Consider the following 23413-nt stretch of genomic DNA (forward strand, 5'->3'; position numbering starts at 1 on the left):
ACTTGTAGAACATGTATAAAAATCTTGAATATGAATAATGCTAACATTTTCTGTGTTATTAATTCATATCCTAAGTTAAGTTTCGAATGAAGTTTATAAAATGAAAAAAAAAAAAAGTTGTTACACTTTTAACAAATTTTGCAAAGAAACCTTACAATATCATGTAGATGAATATATACCAGTAGAAATGCATCTAGTCTTTGACCAATCAGGCGAGCATAATTCTGTACCGTTGCAAGGCGTGCCTACATAGAAAGAACCTGTATTATTTGACATACAGAGGTAATTCTTCTTCTTATAATGTTCTTTTACATCTTTTTGTAGTCTCATTATCCATTATCAGAGATTTTTCACTGATCAGGAAAATAAATTTTATGTTTAATGCATGTTTAGTGGGATTTAACCAATAAAGGTTAAAGCTATTTATCAAAGTGAAATGAATATTTGTTTTCTAGTGTGGCCGAAAATGTATCGGGTTCACTTGGCAATTTTTACGAGTTTCATTCATAGTTTGGGGACATTAGTAGCAGCTACATGTAGCAAGGGAGCTTTGACGTCACGGCACTTATTCGACATCCGTATGTGCTGAAACTTATCATATACCTACCTGTGATGTCAATAACTTTAACGATGACTTCTACAACGTCACTTTCTTGATTACTTTGCCCGTCACCCCATTCTCCACCCACGTAAACCAAATGTCCATTTGTATTGGTCTGGGATGGTCTCCAGAGCATAACTTCTGTCTCATTGTATCCGTAAATTATAGCTCCATATGGGTCATTAGAGGTATCAATCATGGCGCTACCGCCAGCGTGAAACATGAATCCCTCGTTGTTTGGACAAAAAACTTTTATCTGATAAAAAATTAAGCATGAAACAAGTGTATAGAAAACATGGAAACAAGCTATATGAGATGTAATTTTGATTGTTTTCATATTTACGTACACTGACCATATTTTCACTCATTAATTTTTTTTTAGATTAGAAACATTCTCAGTTGCGATTTTAGAAACAAAATTATTTGATCATTTCCTTGACAATTAATGAGTTACTAGCATTCTATTAAAAACTCCAAAATTTCTTTCATTTTGATAAACAAATACAGTGTACCATATCTATAGAAAAAAAAACTCAACATATTAAGGAAAGAATTTTACAACGCCACTCATGACCAAAGTAAAATGTTAAAACTAGCGTACTCAATAGAATCTAATATGACCTGTTTAATGTTGGACTATTTTTAAATGTCTGAAACTTTAGACTTACCAGAACAGAAACTAATACTGAATCTAGATTATACACCGAATCCAGGCTCACTCGCTCGACAGTGTTTGTATCCCTCTTATCCAGTATGAATTGTGTTGAGAAATGTTTATTACAGGAGTCCAGTATCCAGGCCTGGATGTACAGACTAGCAATTTCACCTCTAAAGTTCTCTGCTTGAGCTCCCCATCCATCGTGTGCACAAGCCACATGATCTGGAAATTGTAAAATCTACACAGCTCTAGAATAATTCCATATAAGTTTCAGCTTTTCAAGGCCAGTGGTTCTTGAGGATATGAGATTTTTCTTATATTTTTAAATGTTAACTTTGATTCTCTATTGTGACCCCTTGCTATCCCGAAGGTAATTCTTTGAACTACAGTATGTAGAATCTAGACTACCCTAGAAACATAAGTTTCAGCATTTCTGGTCAAGTAGCTCTTTCAAAGATTTTTCCTGTACATTTCAATGTTAAACTTGGATTCCTTATTGTAACCCCCGCCCTATATATACCCCCAGGGTTATGATTTGAACAACTGAAGAATCTACAGTACCGTCCAGACCAAACCTGACACCCAAGCAATCCCAGAAAGCAGTCGGGATCGCTCTTGGATCTATATGGGACTGCTCTAGAAAGCAATCTGTTAATAAGAAGAGATTATTATGGTAAATTAATATTTTCAGTGACTTAATATTTACACAAATGTGGTTTAGTTTATTTAAAGAATAATACATGTAATAAATAACTATATGACAAAAAAAATATCTACATGTAGCCTAGTATTTAATTATTTAATGTAAAATCATGTACTGAAAATTTGCATTGGCACTACTGTAAATCTGGGAATTTTTACTGTAGATAATTTTTTAGCAAATTTGAGCGTGCATTGCATTCGCAAAAAATATCATTCTTAAAAATAAAGAAGTATGGCTTTCCAGAAATCCTGAAATGTCATCTCTTTGGCTTCATTAATGTCACAGAAAAAACAGTGAAGTGTAACATTTTTTCTCAGCTATTACAGATTTTTCTTTTCTTCTAGAGAAGGGGAGTGGCACCTTGCCTGAACAATTTTAGATTAGGAAAAAGCGTAGTAATTAAAGTCCAAAATCCTATGTTGTGTATGAGAAGGAAATATTTTAACAATTTTTTTTTTCGTAAAACAAATTTATTTTGTTAGTACATGACTATTCTCCAACAAAAAGTGTGGATAAGGGATGCTTAAGGGATAAGGAATTAAATTGAACAATTACAACAGTACACGGTTAAGAGGGCTGGTACACAGATTTGTAAATCTGATTTTTTAGAATTGTCTGAATAATATCATGATTCATATGTTTGCTAAAACATTTCACACTGCGTGAAATACAATAGAATAATGTTTAAAAATCTTTTTTATCTGGAAATTATCAAAACTACAAAGTTTAGGACATGTTTCATTAACATATACCCTAGCACTTTCACACAGTAAACTTAATCCACAATAGAGATAACTCTTAATGACAAAAGTGTCCATTCTCCCTTTATCAATTTGTCAAGTTGAAGAGTTTTTTGTCCAATTTTCCCCAACAAGCCATGCTATAATTGTTTAAATTTTACTTCACATTTACTTCAATTCCCTTTGAATACCGGGTAATCACAAGAGGAATATTCTTTTATTTTTTTTTTTTAAATTAATGTACCACTGCGCAGTATTTGTAAAATTTTTAAACAAAAATAATCACAAGCATCAGTTGAGTAAATCTTAGCCTTCCTTTTGACCTTACATATATGTATTTCACAGCTTCTTACTCTGACAACAGACAAAAGCGCTAACTTAAATAATTCCAACCCTTCCCAAAGATATCCCTTAATTAAGGCATCGAACCCCTTGGGTTATAAAGGGGGAAATGACCTAAACTTACATCAAAACGTTTACTATTCCAAATCAACTTTTTACAGCACTGGCAGATTTAGAGGGTGCCCAGGCTCAGATTTTTGTCCAAAATATACATAAGATTTAACAATTGAATCATTTTTTCTTGTGTGGCTGTGGGCCCTTGCCCAACGCGTACATGCTTTTAAGCTTAAGTAATAACATTTAAATGCTATCAGCTAAAATCAAGCATTTACAAATTATCTGAAAAAAGTCCTAATTTGCCAATCCCGAACCTAAGGATGTTGTTAGAATATACATGTATAGTGCCATTAGTGACTGTACAAATTTACGTGCAGTGCGTATATTTTTTGTTTTAGTAAACTTTATCTGCATGCTAAACATATTTTAAAACAAATATATTTCATAATTTTTGCTTCATTTCAATAATATAGGAGTAGTGATGACTTTTTTGCCATTAATGCAAATAAACTGTATTTAGAAAATGATTGCAAGTTCTTTAATTATAAGCTTGATAAATTCTTTAAAAGAGTAGATTAGACATGCTAGAAAATACTTATAATGATTCTTTGTGATCTTTCTTCCAATGTCTGTAACTTTTTAGATACATTAAAAGGGATATCCGGCCATCTTTAGTGCAGTAAGAACAAAATGTAAAAATTTCTTCAAATTGCTAAAATACATTATAGTTTGATCAAATTTTTAGTATATATATAATCCTTAGAACTTCGTAGCTACAGAATTCAGCAGAACCTTAAAAAAAATTCCAAAAAATGCAAAGTGTGCATTAATGTTCTCTGTACAACCATTTGTTGAGAAAATGACTAAATTTTGCACTTTCAAATGGTAATTTCAAGTTCAAAACAAGATACTGTTGTCTTCAAAATGAGTGTAAAGAACCATCAAAATAGTTCATGGATAGCAGCACGAGGTCTATTTTTAGCACAGAATTTTGTTTTCCAGACCTCTTCTTAATATGGAGGTATATGAAAATCTAAAAAAAAGTAGAAGAGAATTACAGTTGCAAAATGTTTCAAATAATATGAACACTTTTAAAAAAGAAATTTTTTCATAAAATATGGATAAAAAGTAATTAGTATTATTATAGAACAGTTGTTAAATAGTGTACGTATTGATATATAAAAAAAACAATTCTTAAACTCTTTGATTCCAGGTAAGGAAAAATGAGCACCATCAAAGTTAAAATTAAGAGTTTGTAAGTCTGTCACAGGAAACATTTCATCTATCAAAATCCTAATTATCATTAATGAAACACAACGAAAATTAGACACATAAAATCAATATGAATGACCTTGTTTTAGTACCCACTAGTATACTGTGTCAAATAAACATTTACAATTTTTAACACATAGGAAAACCATTTGAAAAGGAATGAAATCATTCAGATTGGATTAGGACATTTACTGAATAAAAAGAACTTTTTTTCTATTTGTCCATGTTGTCAAAATTACAATTTTACAGAAATTTAAAATAATTAAATATTTTAGACCATCTTTAAAATGACGTTTGGTGGTCCTCCCAACTCAGGGGAAAATTATTGGGTCCGTATTAATAGGTGAAGAAAAAAATCCTTTAAATTAAAACATATTTGTTGACGTAAGAAAAAGCAAAAAAAAAATACCGTGTAATGGGACGTAAAAAACAAATTGAGTCGGCCATTTCTAGGCAGGATCGAGGTCTGGAAAGATTGCAACAAAATATTTTATAAAAAATGGTCTTAACAATTTAAGGCTAGTACATGTTCCATCACATACTTAGTAATGCAAAATTTCTGAAGCTTTGGGAATATTTTGAAAAAACAAACATAAGATTTTCGGGATGGAAGTATCCTCTCACTCTTTATTTACATATATAGACATAACATATGCGATGGACTTTTCTTTGCAAACATTGTGCTAGCTTATAAATTTCAAAGAAACAACTCAATATATTTTATCAAACTTCGTATGTTAGTGAAAGCTTATCACTTTGTCAATATAATGAGACATGATGTGTTCTTATGTCCAAACATTACTCCATACAATTTTTGGTCATTGCAAACAATCTAGCTATTTACGTGAGGTGCCTGAAGGAAATCCTAAAACTGACTGATTTTTCTATCTAACTGCTTAACAAAATAGACATATGTATCAACTTTTGGAATGTAATGCATGTAATTACAATTTGTTTTTCATGCAGCGTATATTGTTTAACATTTTCAGATTAAGCTAAGCATCCTCCTTGCAGCGCCCCATTTCAAAAAAAAAACTCCTATCGTCACAGAAAAGAGACCTGCCGTAAACACATGTTTAGGACACGTTTTATCTTTTTTTTAGTTTTAAAGAAACCAACAAATTATTCAGACTTGTTCCATGAAAAATTAATTATAATCATGGTAATAAACGCATCTATTCACAGCAGATATATGCTTATGCCAAACACGTGCTCAGTGGAGTGATATGATCGAGGAAATTCGAAGGATAAAGAAAATTTTTTTCACGATTAGCTGGATTTGGGTTAAAATTGCGTTTTTTCATTGATCAGACGATGCGATGCAACAATTAAAAGTAGTAAATTATATAACCTAAGGAATATTACTAAGTAATTTCTTATCTTGATGTTGTTATAGTCGCATTTATTCTAAAATCAACTAAAATCAATGTTATTTGAACTCTGTGTGACACAGGAATGGCGGACGAAATAAAGACATGGCCTCAGGAAGACCCCCATATGAAAAATCAAATTTTCAAGAATTATCGATAATGACAAGAAAAAAAACGAAACAAATGGTTGTAGCCATATTATCAATGATAGAACCGACATCATATTCAATGCATTTGAACTCTGTAGCTGCGCAGTTCTAACATGATTAATTTCCTCCTAACTTAAACAAAATAAACTTAATCATTTCCTAATTTTGGTCTCTAACAGTAGGTACTGATTGCATCAGCACTTCGAGTAACCTTGGGCTAGTTTAGTAGAGTATTAAGCGCATTCTTGGTATATCTTATTTTACACCAGACTTGATCCAATATGGCTTGTACATCCCCTTTAATGTATCCGCTTATAACTTGTGCTTTCAATATCTGAAATTTGTTTACTCTTGATACATTTTATTAAAGCAATAAGGGCTGCATGTACGTATGACATCGGAAGGTTTTGTTGCAAATTTGTCATTAACTATTTCAATGACAGAAAAATAAGACTTCTATAAATTTCTTTTGTTCATATTTGTAACTTTTCTAAGCTTTGATTAAAGCAAAATTGAATTATTGTCGTCCTGTACAATAATTATTCCTTATATAATACTGTATATTAGGTCTTATAGAAATATTTCTTCTGAAACATTTTTAACATTTATTTTGGAATTATTGGTCAGAAGTGTTTAAATTACATACAAATTAATCATAATTTATAGCTTACTTACCTGCAAAATAAAATTTTCAAGAATACAGCTCATATTGCTTTAATCAGACGTATTTAAAAAAAAAATGACTGCGCGTTATAGATTGCCTAATGTACCAAAAAAATAAAATTTTCACCATCAATCTCTAATAGTTATTTATACGATTACTTATGTGAATGTTTTAAATTTGATGTTGTTTCTCTGTGAATTCTTGGATACACGCCTCGGCTGCAGAGGATCTTCACACATGCGCTGTACTAGTTAGAAGATTCTACATAGTTCTGACCATCATTAAGGTAAAAGCCAAGAAGACTAATATATATATATATATATATATATATATATATATATATATATATATATATATATATATATATATATATATATATATATATATATATATACATAAGGACATACAATGTATGTTTTGAAGAACCCCCATCACCCAGGCGATTGTGTGTGTCGGACTAGCTATGGTTTCCTTGCAGCTTGTTTTCTTTAAAGAATTTATCAATAACAAGGCAGATCGCTCGTTGTTTACATCTTTATATTTAGAAAATCGCATCATCGCGTCAAACTGACCAGTCGGTGATCCTCTGGTGGCCTCGCACTTTTTGTGTGTAGCGTAGTGGAGTCAGCCGAGAATTGTCGATCGATAAATGGCAGCTTACCATGGAACTTTACATCCGAAAATCAAATTAAACTTAATAATAATAATAATAATAATAATAATACTTTATTTATAGAAGGTAACCCGATTAGTGCAAGCAATAGTCTTCCTCAGGGCCTTCTTTATAACATATATACAATGTTTATACATTAAAGACAATAATTACAAACATGAAACAATATTATATAAACACTTTGTTACAGCAGAATAAATTAGATATTGGCATTTCATTGAAAAAAAAAAAAAAGGAAAACATAAATTTCATGTAGAACCAGTACGTTTCATAAGTTAAAAATTTTCAACACTACTTTTAAATATTGCAAGGGATTGGGAATTCCTAATGCTAATAGGCAACTCATTCGAGATAATAACCCCTGAATATTGTAAAGAATTTTTGAATAAATTTGTTTTATATTTTGGTAAACGAAGTTCTTAATTTGTCTCTGAGCGTAACGTGTATGATCCAGAACTTTGAAATTCAAAAAAATCATGAGACATATGATGAAAAGTTTTGAACATTAGAATGCTTTTCTGTAAATATAGAAGTTCGTAAACTGTTAACCAGCCTAAAATGTTAAACAGTGGCCTTGAAGGTGCATCATATTTTTCATTTAAAATAATCCTAGCTGCTCGTTTCTGAAGTTTGTATATTCTATCGATGTGAGTTTGAGGAGAGTTACCCCAAATAGAAAGGCAATATAAAATTGATGGTAAAATAAATGCATTATAAAATAGCTTTCTAGTATTCAATGGTAGAAACTTTTCGTAAGGTAAATAATTTATAAGTAAGGGTTTGCAAACTGCATCTACATGCGAAGAATATTGAAGAGAATGATCAATGTGAACCCCCAATAATTTCTCTGTCCTAACATTTTGAATGGGATGGCCAGAAAGTTGTAGTTGAAGATTAACGTTTTCTAATTTTGATTTCTTTTGGTGTGTTCCCATTTAACACACACTTTGTTTTATCAGTACTCAAAATCATCTGATTCTGTTGACACCAGGTTTGTATTTGATACAGGTCATGATTGAGAGTTGCTTCAATATGTGAAATATTGTTACCATGAAAATGCATTGTTGTGTCATCAGCAAACATATCAACATTACAATGTTCAACAGAGAAAGGTAAATAATTGATATATAACAGAAATAACAAGGGACCTAAAATAGAGCCCTGTGGCACACCTGCTGTGACGGGCAGTGATTCAGATGTGTACGCACCAATTTTTACACTTTGAGTTCGATCATTTAAATATGATTGAAACCATTTTATTGATGTGGGATCAAAGTGGTAGCATTTGGGTTTTCTAATAAGTAAATCATGATTTACAAGATCAAATGCTTTGCTAAAATCCAAATAAGTAATGCCAACGCAATTTCCTTGATCTATTGCATGCAGCCAATTATCAGTTAGTTTTGTGAGAGCTGTCTGACATGAGTGAAATTCTCTAAACCCAGATAGTGTTTTCATTAATAGATCAAAGTGTGAAGTAAAGATGCGTATATTTTCTGCTACGTGCTTCTCTAAAACTTTCGATATAGTTGGTAAATTGAGATTGGGCGATGATTTCCTGGATCTGATTTATCACCTTTTTTAAATAAAGGAGTTACTTTTGCGACCTTTAACTGTGAAGGAAAAGATCCATTGATAATGCTAGAATTCATTAGATGTGTTAGAGGTTTGGATATTATACTAGCTGAAAGTTTGAGCAACCTAGGTCCAAGAAAATCTATGCCAGTAGATTTGTTTATGTCAAGCCTCTTTAATATATCAAATACTTTTGTTTCATTAATCAAGGGAATTTCATAAATGTCTTGATCTCCAAGTTTTGTTTCAGTGTATCCTTTCAGTTTTTCTGATTCGAAACCAGAGAACGAAAGATTATTTAACATTTTTTTGGAATTTGCGCAAAATGCGCATTAGAAGCATTTGCAATGTCTTGTAAATTATAAAGATTTAATCCATTATACGTGATATAAGAGGGGGATGAATTTTTATCTGATTTTGAGGCAAGCTGATTTAAATGACCCCACATTTTTTTATGTAGAACTATCTTCAATTACTGTCTTATAATATGTAGATTTTGAATCAGTAATTAATGAGGTGACTTTGTTTCTCCAAAATCTAAAATTTTCCATGTCTCCCTGTTTATGGAATTGATCTCGCATATTCCTAGCATCATTTATTTCTGTAGTCAACCATTTAGTGCTAAATTCTGATTTCACACGCTTTGATTTAACCTTCGCATGCTTATTAAGTATAGAATTGAAAATATCATACAAACAGTTTAAGATGTCATCAGGATCATGCAGAAGAATCAATTCATCAAAATCTGCATTGTTTAAATCGTGCAAAAAATCATTTTCATTAAAGTTTTTAAAGTCACGATATTGTATTTCAATATGTTTGCCCTTGCGTTGCATGCTGTTAGATCTTCGGGTGGCACATATTGGATAATGGTCAGACATTCCTACAGGGGGTACTGATATTTCACATATGTTAGCAGGGTGCGTAGTGTAGAAATGGTCAATAAGAGTTTTACAGCTATAAGTAATTCTTGTTGGGGTGTTAATTAATTGCGTTAATCCCAAATCTACAATTGCAGATGACCAACTCTGCGGGGGGTCTTTGAGCATATCTATATTGAAATCACCTGCAATAATCACTTCCTGATAGTCACAGCAGGTAGCGCACTGAACTTCTTTAACAAATTCGTTTACCCAGCAGGAGGGGGCAGATGGTGGACGGTAAACTGAACAATAAAGTATAGGTTTAGAATTCTTAAGATTAATTCCAAGCCACCTTGTTTCTAAATTACTAATTTCTAAATCAATTCGTCGTTTATATTTCAAATCATTTGCAATATATGTAATTAGTCCACCACCCGCCTTTCCTTTTCCATCTTTTCTTTCAAAAGTATATCCATAAACATTTATAATACAATCACTAATATTTTCATCAAGAAAAGTTTCACATAAAGAAAAAATGTCAACATTTTGTTGATCCTGTAAATAGAAAATTAATTCATCTAATTTTGGTAAAATATGACAAACATTCAAATTTACAAAATGCAGAACTTTTTTCAGAAGGCCAGTCTTTGAATCACACACATTTTGTTTGTCATCATCCTTGATGTTTGTTATTGGAGAAGGGTTGTTAAGTTTTTTTAATGCCGATTTTGGTTCAAAAGTTTACATAGATCTGCACTCTCAGATTCTGAGCAATATTCATTTGACTTATTATTAGACAAAAAACAGGTGCAAACTGATTCATTACAGTCAAAACAAAGATTAATCAATGGGCGAAAATAATTTTTGACATTAACGGGACATTGACAGGAAAAAAACTTAATGTGTCATCTCTCGTGAGAGAAGACAATCAACATTTCTTTCTGAGTGTTTCACAAACACATCTTGTTATATTCAAAATTGTTTCGGAGCGATTCTGCAGTTTCTTGCCACGTTGCGAGTATATTAGTGGTATTCTCACTATGCATACTAATTTGAAACATAAAGTGATATGAATATCTTAAGTGACTTTTATTTTTAGCGCCAGTGACAATCCGCAAAATTTTGAAGCGTAAAAATTAATCAACAGCTCTCTGGACAAAATTCGCAAAAATAAATCGACGTAAAAAATTTCTTATTTAAAAAATATTATTGCAGTTTAGATATGATTTTTCTTAATTGAAAAAAACTGCACGTTTTACAAGTACCATGCACACAAAAAAGGGTATTCCATGCAACCATAAAATAAAACCTTATACAATTATTTAATGCCTGAGCCGTTGGCATCGGGCAATAGAACACACTGAGCTGTTCCCTGCACTTCGGGAAAAATAATCTGTTTCATTGACAGTTCAGGCATTATATAATTGGTTTATTACCTAATTGCAGCCCTGATGACCGGACTGCTCTATACATACAAGTTTAAGTGTTGGTGTATGGGGATCGAAGTGGGAGAAGTTATTCAGAATTAAAAGTTTTCTAAACATTAAAAAGATTGTTAATCAGAGTGTTCTTTCCCTTTATAAAATAAGAGATACACAATCTATTTACTTCCATAAAGTGAATCTGTAAAAATATATGTTTTTGATATGGAACACGTTCCATTCAACACAGGGGCATCAGCACAGTGAGTATAAATAAATTACTTGACAAACCAGTTTATCTCTTAGAGATTTACTCAACAAAATACTAATTTTATAAATTCAAATTACTGCACTGAAAATTAATAAAAAATAGATAACAACTAGATTAATATTCAAATAGAATTTAAATAAGTTTTAAATAATATAATCTCTAAATAAAATCAAATACCAGGCGCAAGGACAGAAACTCTATAAATAGACTGTCGGTTAATAAACTATGGTGCGCGCTTCGCGTTCTTTAAATATGCGCAAAATCAACCGTTACATTCCTCCCCGCAAAATTTTGTTGATGCCCTCATCAACAAGTAGATAAAACGGACTATATACACAATTGATAAAAACACAAAGAAATGTCTTTCGATCAAAGTCATAATCTATGCCTCTATTTCCTCATCAGAGTCAGACTCTTCACAAATAATATTATGCTCATTTTGGTGTTTTTCTTTCATGTCTAAGAGCTCGTTTCTGTGAAGAACTTTTGTTTCATTGCTACCATCTGCTGACTTTACTTCGTAAACATTTTTCCGTAACTTACCTGTGACAATGTAAGGATCTGATTTCCACACATCTTGTATCTTATTCCTACCTTGTACATGGTTTTTGATAATAACCTTTGTTCCTACATCAATTGAACAAGGAGTAGATTTACTTCCGTGAAACTCTCGTCGTTTTTCTACGCTTTTCTCTGTGTTCTTACCTGCAACAGTCCAGGCGTACTCAAGATGCTCTTTGTGGGACTTAAACCAATCGTCTACAATACAATAGCATACATCGTCCTTTTTGGTACCTAACAAGTAATCTGCAGGTAATCTTGGTTCTCTTCCATAAAGGAGGAAATAAGGTGTCAATCCTGTAGTACAATGAGGTGTAACGTTGTTCTGGCAAAAACGCCGTCCATTTTCTTTTTCTCTGCGCATCAAGCGTTCTTAACCTATCATGCATCGTTCGGTTGAATCTTTCGCATTGCAAGTTACCTTCAGGATGATAGGGAGTACTAAGTGACTTTTTGATAACATACAACTTGCATAACTCTTTAACCACCTCGCCCTCAAAATTCCTACCCTGGTCACTATGCAAACGACTCGGAATGCCAATTTTATAGAACCAATTGTAGAATAACTGTTTAGCTACAGTAGAGGCTTTTTGATTCTTTGTAGGAATTGCCATGGTAAATTTCGTGAAAACGTCCATCAAAACGAGAACATTCTCAAAACCATCTGAAGATTTTTCTAATAATGTAAAATCCATTGCCAAAATGTCTAATGGTTGTTAAGCTGTCAAGTTACCTATTGATGGTTTTATTGTTGGAACTGGTGTCTTAGCAATCTTGCATTTTTCACATCTCTCGATCCATTTTATCACGTCTGCCTGCATTCCTGGCCAGTAACATCTTTTCCTTACAAGTGCAAATGTCCTCTCTCGATCCTGGTGTCCAGAACAATTATGCAGAGACTCCATTACCTGTGGTCTAAGACATTCTGGTAACACTAACTGCAAACACTCGCCATCCAATCCCTTGCTTGTCATGTACAAGATACTGTTCTTGAACTGTAGCAAATGATACTTCCTTAGATATTTTCTCACCTCCCCGTTCTTGTTTGAAATTTAACGTGATGTTGGTTTGTGACCAATCTCCATCCAGTGAAGCACTCTATTGATCTTTGGATCTTCCACCTGCAGTTTCCGTAAATCGTCTGAAGTGTATTCAGGAAACATAGGAATTAGTTCTTTGTCCGTTGTAATTGTCTGACAGTCTGTAATAAACTCTCTCAAGGAAATACTTTGTGTTAATTCTGCTAAAATTTCCTCAGAATTGCTCTCTAAATACCTTCTGCTAAGACTATCTGTTTGTTTGACTTTCCGGATCATACTTGATATCAAAATTGAACTGTTCCAACTCCGAAGCCCATCTCAGTTCATTGGCTGTTAACTTTATTGTTTTGAAATAACTGAAGGGATTGTTGTCAGTGTATGCGATAAAACTGCTACCTAACAAATATTCTCGAAACTTTTCAGTTACCGCCCATTTTAGAGCAAGTAATTCCAATTTCATGGAGCTGTAATTCGACATGTTTCTCTAACCTGGTCTAAGGCTTCTAGATGCATAGGCGATCACGACTCTTCCAGACTCCTGCTGTTGACTCAAAACTGCACCCAAACCATCGAAACTGGCATCTGTTTCTGCGATAAATGGAGAGCTGAAGTTTGGAAAACCTAAAACTGGAGTGTTTGTAAGGCATGATTTAAGTTTTTCAAAAGCATTGTCACACTCTGAATTCCATTTATGTTTGAACGGAATTTGCCTTGTTACAATTTTCCTACCTTTGGTCTTTTTCTCTTGTTTAGACAGTACAGCATGAAGAGGAGCAGCAATTTGACTAAACCCTTTTATAAATTTGCGATAGTACCCAGCTAGGCCTAAAAAGGAACGCAATTCTTTTTCTGTTTGAGGCGTTTTCCATTCTTTGATTACAGAAATTTTCTCTGGGTCAACTTTGACACCGTCTTCGCTAACAACATGACCTAAGTATTTGACATCTCTTTGCAAAAAGTGACACTTTGAAGGTTTTCTTTTTTAGATTGTGAGATTTTAATCTGTTGAAAACAAATTCAAGTCGTTCTAAATGATCATCGAATGATTGAGAACAGACAAGAATATCATCGAGATACAAAAGGAGGATTTCGAAATTTTTGTCACCTAAACAATCTTCCATTAACCTTTGAAAAGTACTTTGGCTATTACAAAGACCGAAAGGCATGCGGACAAATTCATACAAACCCAAGGGACCAACTCTGAATGCCGTTTTTTGGCGGTATTGCTCATTCATCTGTACCTGATAGAAACCTTGTGCTAGATCTAATGTAGAAAAGAATTTAGCGCCATGAAGTGCGTCTAATTCCTCCTCGATCCTGGGAATTGGAAATGCATCTTTGATTGTTTTGAGATTTAGTCGCCGATAGTCGACGCAAAGACGTAATGTACCGTCTTTCTTGCGTACTAATACAACAGCGGCTCCATATGGACTTGTACTGGGTCTAATAATACCTTGTTTCAATAGAGTTTGAATGTGCAACTGAACTTCTTCGATTTTATTAGGAGGTATACGTCTGTGTTGCAATTTAACAGGAACTTCATCTGTGGTAAGTATTTGGTGTTTCACCGTATCGGTAGAACCCAGATCGTCGCTGTTTTTAGAGAAAACGTCCTGATGCTTATTCAGAACTGATACCAACCTTTCTTTCTCGTCATCTGATATGATTCCTCCAACATCTACTTCTACACCATGAATTTGAATGGCTTTATCTGTGCTGACTACTGCTTTGACATCATCTACCCTTTCTAAGTTCTCATGAATATTTTCAATGTGTACTTGAACTTCTTGAGTACTTACCTCAATTTCTGCTTGGCAGTTGGGCTGAGCAGCGTACTCAACTTTGACGTCATGAAGGATACCGATCCTGGTTTTTGGATTTAACCAAACATCTTCATCTCCGATGTTAACGACTCGAACTGGAATAATACCATTCTCTATATCTGCGTAGGTATCTATCACTAAGATGTTTTTCGGTAGAGTACCATTATTGCCATGGACAGCTTGGACCAGACCATTGAAGTTCTCGGACGTCTGACGTGCAGTACCTAAAACAACTTTCATTGAATTTGCAGGAATTTTAATAGGATCTTGACCCGCAACTTTGACAAAACTAGATCTCTGAGAACCGTAAACTGACGTATTCATTTCAAAAATCGACAAAGTATTCAATAACTAATCATTCTTCTTAGTGACTGAATACAAATTTTGTTCCACTTGTTCCTTTAGAATGTGGAAGATATTACTTCAGAGTACTCCAGGAACTTGTAACTTTTTCTGCTTACCATATTGGTCTGAGGTATCCTTAACCACCAGTATTCCAACATTTGGTACACGTCCATGAGCAGTGTCTATCACTACCTCAATGTAACCAATGTATGGTATCGGTAAGTGATTGGCGTCAGACACTTTCATCCACTTCGTAACGTCAATTAATTTAGGTTCAGCTTTCAACAGATCTCGAAAGCAAGTTTCAGTGATAGTAGATACCTGTGAACCAGTGTCAATCAGTGTCAATGTCTATGATCCTCTGATCAAAATGAGTCTTTTATCCTCTCACTTTCGTCTGTTGGGCGACTCTCTACAACAGACGCTTCGCGTTTAAATGAAAATTAGAGACAGGTGCCCCTTGTGACTTACCTTTACGTGGAGGATTGTTGTTTTCTAACTGAGTACTACAGTCTTGTACTTTGTGTCCCTTTCCGCCACAACGGAAACATGTTAAATGGGATTGTTTGACTTTAGGAAATTGTCTTCCTTGCAAAGGTTTGGTTTCAAACTGTGGATTTACTTTTCTCATAACCTCTTCTGATAATTTCTTTAACTCTGTTTGATTTTCATCAATTTGCTTTTGTTGCAACTTAAGAATATCAAGAATCTCTGATAACTGACCATCATCATGTGATTTTGTCACTTTTGTTTTCATACTCTCTTGAATGCTAGTTTCATGTACTGAGCATGACTTACCTAGTGGTTCACTCTTGTAATCTTCGGACCATCGTAACACTGTTTGTCTAAATTCACCAAAAGGCATAGATTTCTGTTCGAACGAAAAACGTCTAATCTCTCTTCGGAGAGATGAATCGCGAATGACTTCAACAAACCGCTCTTTTAACATTTCATCGAAATCGCTTACAGCTTTGTAATCTTTTGCCACGATCTTGTCGAGTAATTTCATTAACGCTTAAGAGTAATTTTGCAACTACTCGCCATGTTTCTGATCTCTTTGATAGAATTGCTTTTGCAACGCGCCCAAAGTTTCTGTACTTGCTAAAACATCTTTAATGATATCTAAAATTTTGTCAGATGTATCTATTTCCATTCTAGGTCTTTGCATCTTCATCATCAATAACTTTTAAATGTTGCCTAGCATCATCTAACCATTCTGCTACATCTAGGTCACTCTCTTTCACAGGTCTACCACACAACCTTGCAATCTTTTTCTCTCTCGCAACATAGACAGTTTTATTTGGTTTTGGTTCATTTTTATATTTCATTTCTATTTCTTTTTAAACTCAAAGCACTTTCAGTTTTCTTCAAGCTCTGGTGAAGTGTTGCTATTTCACTCTGTAACTGTTCTGATTTTTCTTTTTCAAGTTCAAGAAGTTCTTTCATTTCCCTCTTAGTAGACATTTTTGAAAGAGTGGATTAAAACACTAATGCACAGATATAATTACACAATACTTATTGTTTAAGTGCACAGTTATAAACAGGTGAAGTTTTTTTTATCACCTCAATGGGCGTTGTTTGGAATACTCAGATATCTGTTGCGTTGCCGTTGATCATAAACCAAACTCAGAGTCTTTGGCGAGTACACTCGGTTAACTGGTAGTTGAACTCTGGACATCAGAAATGTCAATCGAATGAAACTGTAGTCTGTTAAACGTCAACAAAGGATAAAGGCACTTCAGAATTCCGATGTTGTCATCGAGTGTGGGCCTAAAAGTAACTCATTGCCAAAAGATTTTTTTTAAATTGATTGTCCACGACGCCATCTGTAACGACTAAAGTCAAGTTCCTTTTCTGGTTCTTTATTTTTAATTAAACATCAAATTGGCAATGAGCTACATACAAACAAAATATATACACACATTACCAATAGAACACACAAACAAAAATAAAAGAATTAATCAGTAAATGAATTTAGATTCAACTGAACAAATACCACCAAAATATGGCGATGCCACACCCGGTCACTCATACATGAAATATTTAACACTGCGTGTGTGGTCTCTACATTGAAATAAACAATATACCGGTATTTACTAGTATTATATATACGATAAAAGGATATAATATTAATAATTTTCAAGTTTAATAAAACACAAGAATAACAACTTTCTTACCGTAACACGCATCACACTCAAAATCGAACACGTTCCATTCAACACAGGGGCGTCAGCACAGTGAGTATAAATAAATTACTTGACAAACCATTTTATCTCTTAGAGATTTACTCAACAAAATACTAATTTTATAAATTCAAATTACTGCACTGAAAATTAATAAAAAATAGATAACAACTAGATTAATATTCAAATAGAATTTGAATAAAGTTTTTTAATAATGTAATCTCTAAAAAAATCAAATACCAGGCGCAAGGACAGAAACTCTATAAATAGACTGTCGGTTAATAAACTATGGTGCGCGCTTCGCGTTCTTTAAATATGCGCAAAATCAACCGTTACAGGGTGTATATACCAATATTTTTCAATCATCATATGAAATGGGTAACTATTAAATTCATTCCTTAATTGTTTTAAATTCCTCTCGAGAAGAGAGCTGCAAATTTTGTCCTTTACTTGGCATAAATGAATGAATATTGGAATCAGTATCAATCACAGAAAATGAAGAAACTGAATGATTAATGTACCAGATAAATGTGATGAAATATTCATGTTCAGTGTAATTCATACATGTAGGAGTAAAAGTTTTCTTCTATCAGTAAATATTATTTCAAATTGTTTCTATGTGCGTACTGTTTATAAATGATATTCGTTTACATGTAAGGATTCCTTGCATACTACACAGAATCAATTTTAACTGCCTTTCATAGTCCTGTTGTTTATTGGAAATCTAATTTCAGAGTTAGCTTCTTCCATTACAAAAATAAACCACGCCCACCAGGACTGCTCTAAGGGACCGGTAGGACAGCTCTGGGACTGTACATCACCCAGCGATACATCAACATAAGTTTCAGCTTTTCTAATCCAGTTGTTCATGATAAGATAATTTTAAAGTTCCTTACATAATTCAATGTTAACTTGGTTTCCTTATTGTGACCCTACCCTACCCCCGAGGGTCATGATTTGAACAATTTCGAATTTTCACTACCCGATGCTGTTTCCCAGAAAGTTTCAGCTTTTCTGACCAAGTGGTTCTTGAGAAGAATTTTTTTAAGTCCCCCCTGAATATTGCAATATAAAAATTAAGATTCCCTATTGTGGTCCCGTCCTTCGCCCGGGGGTCATGATTTTGATTATTTAGAATTTACACTACCTCAGGATGTTTGTACAAAGTTTGATAAATATTAGCCAAGTGGTTCTTGAAGAGAAGATGAAACTTTTAAAACATTATAAACGGACTGACAGCTAGATAAACGGACGGACAACGGATGATCAGAAAAGCCCAGTTGAGCTTTCATCTCAGGTGAGCTAAAAAAAAACACTCGGAGCTATTAACAAACGTAAAAAAAATTATATGATCAACAAGTTTTTATCAATAACTATGCTCACATATAAACCTCACCAGACATAGACCAAAGACGGATTTCTTGGTCATTAAATGCAAAAACAGTCCCGCAGATGGTTTGACCATTAAAGACTTGTGAATTAAATGTCACACCTACAATAGAATGCCATAAACAAATATTTAAATGGATCGTCTTGTGTCTATAATGTAAAATACAAAAAGTTTACGAACTGAGAAAAAGTAGGCGTGGAATTATATCATTAATGTAAATACAATGATCGTGGTTAAACAAAATTTCGTGGTTCTTTGAAACTGTAAAAAAAAGTTTGTAGGTAATTTTACATGTATATATAGAAGTTATTTTAGTTAATAAATATGAAGACAAAGTAGTTGTTCGTAGGGGAAGTAAAATCATGATTTAAAGTAGACCACGAAATCGACGATCATTTGGCCTCCACGAACATCGATGATTCTACAGAAAGTGTGAAGTTATAATTTGGTCAGACTCACCTGCTGCCTCGGACACATAGCCATCGGTCATCTTTAACTGAACAACAACAAAATCTGGGGTTTTACCAAGTCCATGAGTAATAGTCTTATAGCTGTCTCCTGGTTAAAAAAAACATTTCGTTTGCTAAAATCTGGATTTTAAACATTTTAATTGATAAAAATAAAGAAAATCTTCAATGTTTAAAAGACAATTTGACCATAGAATCGTTATTAAATTCATATAAAGGTCCTTTTACTAAAAATAATCATTTCAAATTCAGAGTTATATATGGATTCTGGAAATATGAGAGATTGCATCAGGATCTTGGGACATGTAATTTTCCCTGTCGATTGGACACAAACAGCTTAGCACCTTTCCTTTGATCCGAGAAACGAATGGAATTCATAAATTTCATATTATACTGTAACCCCCCCCCCCCCCCCCCCAAAAAAAAAAAAAAAACCAAAACAAAACAAAACAAAAACAAAACAAAACAAAGAAAAAAACGCTTGGAATAATTATCGAGTAATTTCGCGAGAAGCACCACATGCGAAATAAAATTACTCGCCTTTATTTTTATTGTGCTGAACTTTGTTTAAAATCTATTGTTCAATCAACCATTTGCGAATGATGATTCTCGCGATTTGACGTCGAATAGCCAATTCGCGAAAATGAGTACTCGCGAAAAAAGGGAATTTACAGTATACGTAATACATTCTTGACATTCAAAAAATAATAAATAACAATCTTTTTTTTTACTTTTCTTCCTGAGTATTACTTAGATTTGGTATAAGTGCATTAGATTAATTCTTACAGTTAATAAACATAAGTTTTGTCTAGGCATTAACTTAAATCATGCTCAAGAGAATACTTACGTCGTTAAGATATATTATCGCTTACTTTTCAAAAGAAGGTTTCAAAAAGGTTTCAAAACAGAAAATTGTATAAATGGAATATTTAGATTCAGATATTGATTATGAGATTCAGATATAATTAAAAAGGCTTCAATTTTTAAGATTTTATAGGCCATAAAATTTTTGAATATTCTCTTATATATGTGCAAATTTCTATTAGATTACACATATAGAAATGGGAATTTGCAAAAAAAAATAATTTACCTCCATAATAATAATGCGGAAAGACACATGGTTATCTTTCAAATTCAGTAAAATTAAAAAAAAAAACAAATCGCTAAAGCTACGGATTTTCTCATACAACAAAAACTAATAATATATATGCTCATTGTCGGGAATGCTCCGCTTTGCGTTGCCATTGTTACGATTGATTTTGCTTCCAGTATTTTAAAACAGTTACGGTTCATAATTTCACTTTATCCAGCTTATGAAACAACAATGATATAAGTCTGCAAATGTACCTTTTCAAATGATAAAAATACATTCAAAATGCTCAATAGAAGTATTGATGAATATTAAACTTTAAGTGAGATCTGTAGTAAGTTCCTATGATTACGATTTCGTGATATTAATGTGTTCATATATTAGGTAGATGAAAAGTGTATTCTGTATCTCTCGTGTCTCAAATGCATTTCTCTGGAACATTTAATGGTTATTGATAAATTCATCGTTATTTTTTTCTGTTGAAAATTTATGGGATCGATCTGTTTGGTTTTGTTTTTGTTTGTTTGAATAGGTTTTTTCGAAACTATAATCAATGTAAAGATTCTTATAACATGTATTTATTCTTTAGGAAAATACGCTTTATCATACATGTTTATTTGGAACTTTTTTTTAAAAAAAGTTTCGTTTAGTTTCATAAAATTTATTCTTCGACTGTCTTTTTGTTTTCTATAGGGTTTTGCAAATGAAAACATTTATTCGTTGACATCAATGTAATCATGAAAAACGCACATGTGGGAATTTTTCATAACTATTTACTTAATTTTATTCAAAGCCATAGTTTTGTAAATCTGCCACACAACGTGTCCAATGCTTTTAAGTTTTTATAAACGAACGTACAGTGTGTTTGTATCCTTTTTCGATAGTTTGAGATTAAACTTCCTGAAACATTATTAAAGTATGTTATATAAAGAACTGTCATATTAGAAAGGTGAAAGTGAGGAACAGTCAGGTTAAAGGGCAATACCATAAATTGTTTTCACTATAGACACACACACACACACACACACACACACACAGAGAGAGAGAGAGAGAGAGAGAGAGAGAGATGCAATAAACAACTGTATCAGGTAGATACATGTAACTTATGAAATAGCATCGGAATATGCCTAAAAATTAAAGCCTTACTATACCTTACTATATCTTTATTTGCCGTTTTTCTAATTTTCATAAAAAATTATATGAAGCATGATAAATGAAGTTTTCAATTTTTGTGAAGATAGACCTTGTTTTGGATAATGTTTCACAAACTGAAAGGTTTGATTCATGATTTAGATATTAAATATCACTACCATAATGTTACTTGTATTCATTTAACGTATCAAATTATTTAATTTACAAGAGGTACATGTTAATGTCTCCTCAATGTCACATTAGTATCCTCTGTGTAAAAAAACAATTTTTAAAAAAGGTACACGTGATTTTTTATTGTTGGATGGGGGGTATAAATAAATGGTTAGAAATATCTTAAATTGGAATTGTATTGGTACCTTGTAAATTTTTGAACATCTGTTGATAGATATACGTCATAAATGTTATTTACATTAGTAGCAATTAATTTAGATATACTTTGTTAACATGTATAATGAAACCATTTCTTCAAATATACAACATATGGATAACGAAAATTATTCAAGATCAAAAGTCTATAAACCAAAACAAAACAGAAGCAAAGCAAGCATGGAACTCCAAAACATCAGAGATAGGATCAGTTACCATGAAGCAGAGACCATCCCCTGCCGGCCGGTCACGACCGCTGTTAGCTCCTGTTCATGATCGAGAAATGAACTTTAGAAATATTTAGATGATTCTTTTTAGCGCCGTTTATCATTGGAGAAATTATTGGTTTTTAGGATATAGCTTCTCGATATCATAATTTTTACCCAATTGATATTTTATCATGCACAGAGATGAAAATAACCCTTCTACAGTTTTACACAACCGGCCGGGCATGTTATAATTTGGAAAAAAACCTTATCCATGAATATTGTGTTTCTTTTCATCAATCCATTCCTAAAACATTCTTGAATAGATACGAGATAACGTTTTGAATGACTTGATACCAAATTTATAATTGAGAGAAGAAAAGCTTACCTATGGAAATGCTTTTGCTTCCATTGCTTGTGAATTTCGCCGGTGGTAGATCAGATAATCCCCATACCTTAATCCTTATAAAACCTACTGAATAAATTCCTTCAAATGGTCCAGCGAAGGAAGATCCACCTTAAACGTAATAAATGATAGAACCCATCGTTGAAGCACTAATTATACACATAATATGCATTTCTTTAAAAATAAATTTCATATAGGTTAAAAAAAGATTAAATATTTGTTTAGTCTTTGTATTTTCTTCTGTTTTAATGTTTATACCCTCAATTTTCAAATTTTTAACTTCAGCATAAAAATAGGCAACTTATTTACTTCAAGTACTTACCTCGGAGTTTAAAGCTTGACCGAATATTTAAAAAAATGAACATTCTTTTTTTAAAGTACGATTTGAATTTACATGTACTTTTGTTTTCTTCAAATATAATCCAAGTTTAGCTCCAATGGACCACCTCCATTGAGAATAATAATTTTACAGAGATCACACTGTTAATGTCTTTCATGTAATATCGTAACTTTGAATTCAAGGAACTAGTAATTCTTCTTGTTAAAATACAGTGCATAATTAGGATAATTACTTTTTTTTTTAAATCCTTGTGTAAAATTACCTTAGCTCAAACTTTTGTTAAATTAAAAAAATATATTTGCCCAATTATATCTTGCATTTGAATAATTTTGATAATTCTAAAAAGTAAGTGTTGAAAAAAAAACAAAGCATTAAAATATCCATCAATAAACGTTTACCTGTGAATATAAGTACTCCATTGTCTGAACCGTTGTCCTTGATAGGAACAAATATTTTTACATGATTTTCATTGTAAATATAAACAACACCACCGTAGATATTATCTCTGTCATCGTCATCTCTTTGTGCTGATCCGAATGCGGGAAAAATGACGTCATATCCGTTTTCTTGAATTTTTACCTGCACCTCAACTTTTGCGGGTATTGATTTTAATGGATGTTTAATGAGAACTGGACTGGATTTTTGTGATTCAACTTGAATCCAGTCGCTGATGTATACAGAATAT

General features: G+C 32.6%; 2 protein-coding genes across 2 annotated transcripts in view; both read right to left on the reverse strand.

The window, feature by feature from the left end:
• LOC134275616 (uncharacterized) overlaps nt 1–12894 on the reverse strand; it is a 33193-nt gene extending 20299 nt beyond the window's left edge. Inside the window, exons 1-6 of the mRNA XM_062757885.1 lie at nt 12654–12894; nt 11903–12217; nt 9871–9969; nt 1821–1907; nt 1270–1481; nt 608–857 (exon numbers count right to left, since the gene is read on the reverse strand). Coding sequence (XP_062613869.1) covers nt 608–857; nt 1270–1481; nt 1821–1907; nt 9871–9969; nt 11903–12217; nt 12654–12894 — 1204 coding nt within the window. The remainder of the gene's footprint in view (nt 1–607; nt 858–1269; nt 1482–1820; nt 1908–9870; nt 9970–11902; nt 12218–12653) is intronic.
• Nucleotides 12895–12972: 78 nt separating this feature from the next.
• Nucleotides 12973–16137, reverse strand: LOC134275617 (uncharacterized). The gene is made up of 6 exons (XM_062757886.1): nt 15600–16137; nt 15245–15406; nt 14147–15094; nt 13690–13890; nt 13450–13587; nt 12973–13121 (listed from the first exon to the last, which is right to left on the reverse strand). The coding sequence occupies exons 1-6, from the start codon at nt 16135–16137 to the stop codon at nt 12973–12975; spliced, it is 2136 nt and encodes a 711-aa protein (XP_062613870.1).
• Between the last annotated feature and the right edge of the window lie 7276 nt (nt 16138–23413).

The sequence above is a fragment of the Saccostrea cucullata genome, unplaced genomic scaffold (assembly GCF_032062105.1).
Source record: "Saccostrea cucullata isolate Sc308-1 unplaced genomic scaffold, CSIRO_AGI_Scuc_v1 ctg1027, whole genome shotgun sequence".
Classification (NCBI taxonomy): domain Eukaryota; kingdom Metazoa; phylum Mollusca; class Bivalvia; order Ostreida; family Ostreidae; genus Saccostrea; species Saccostrea cuccullata.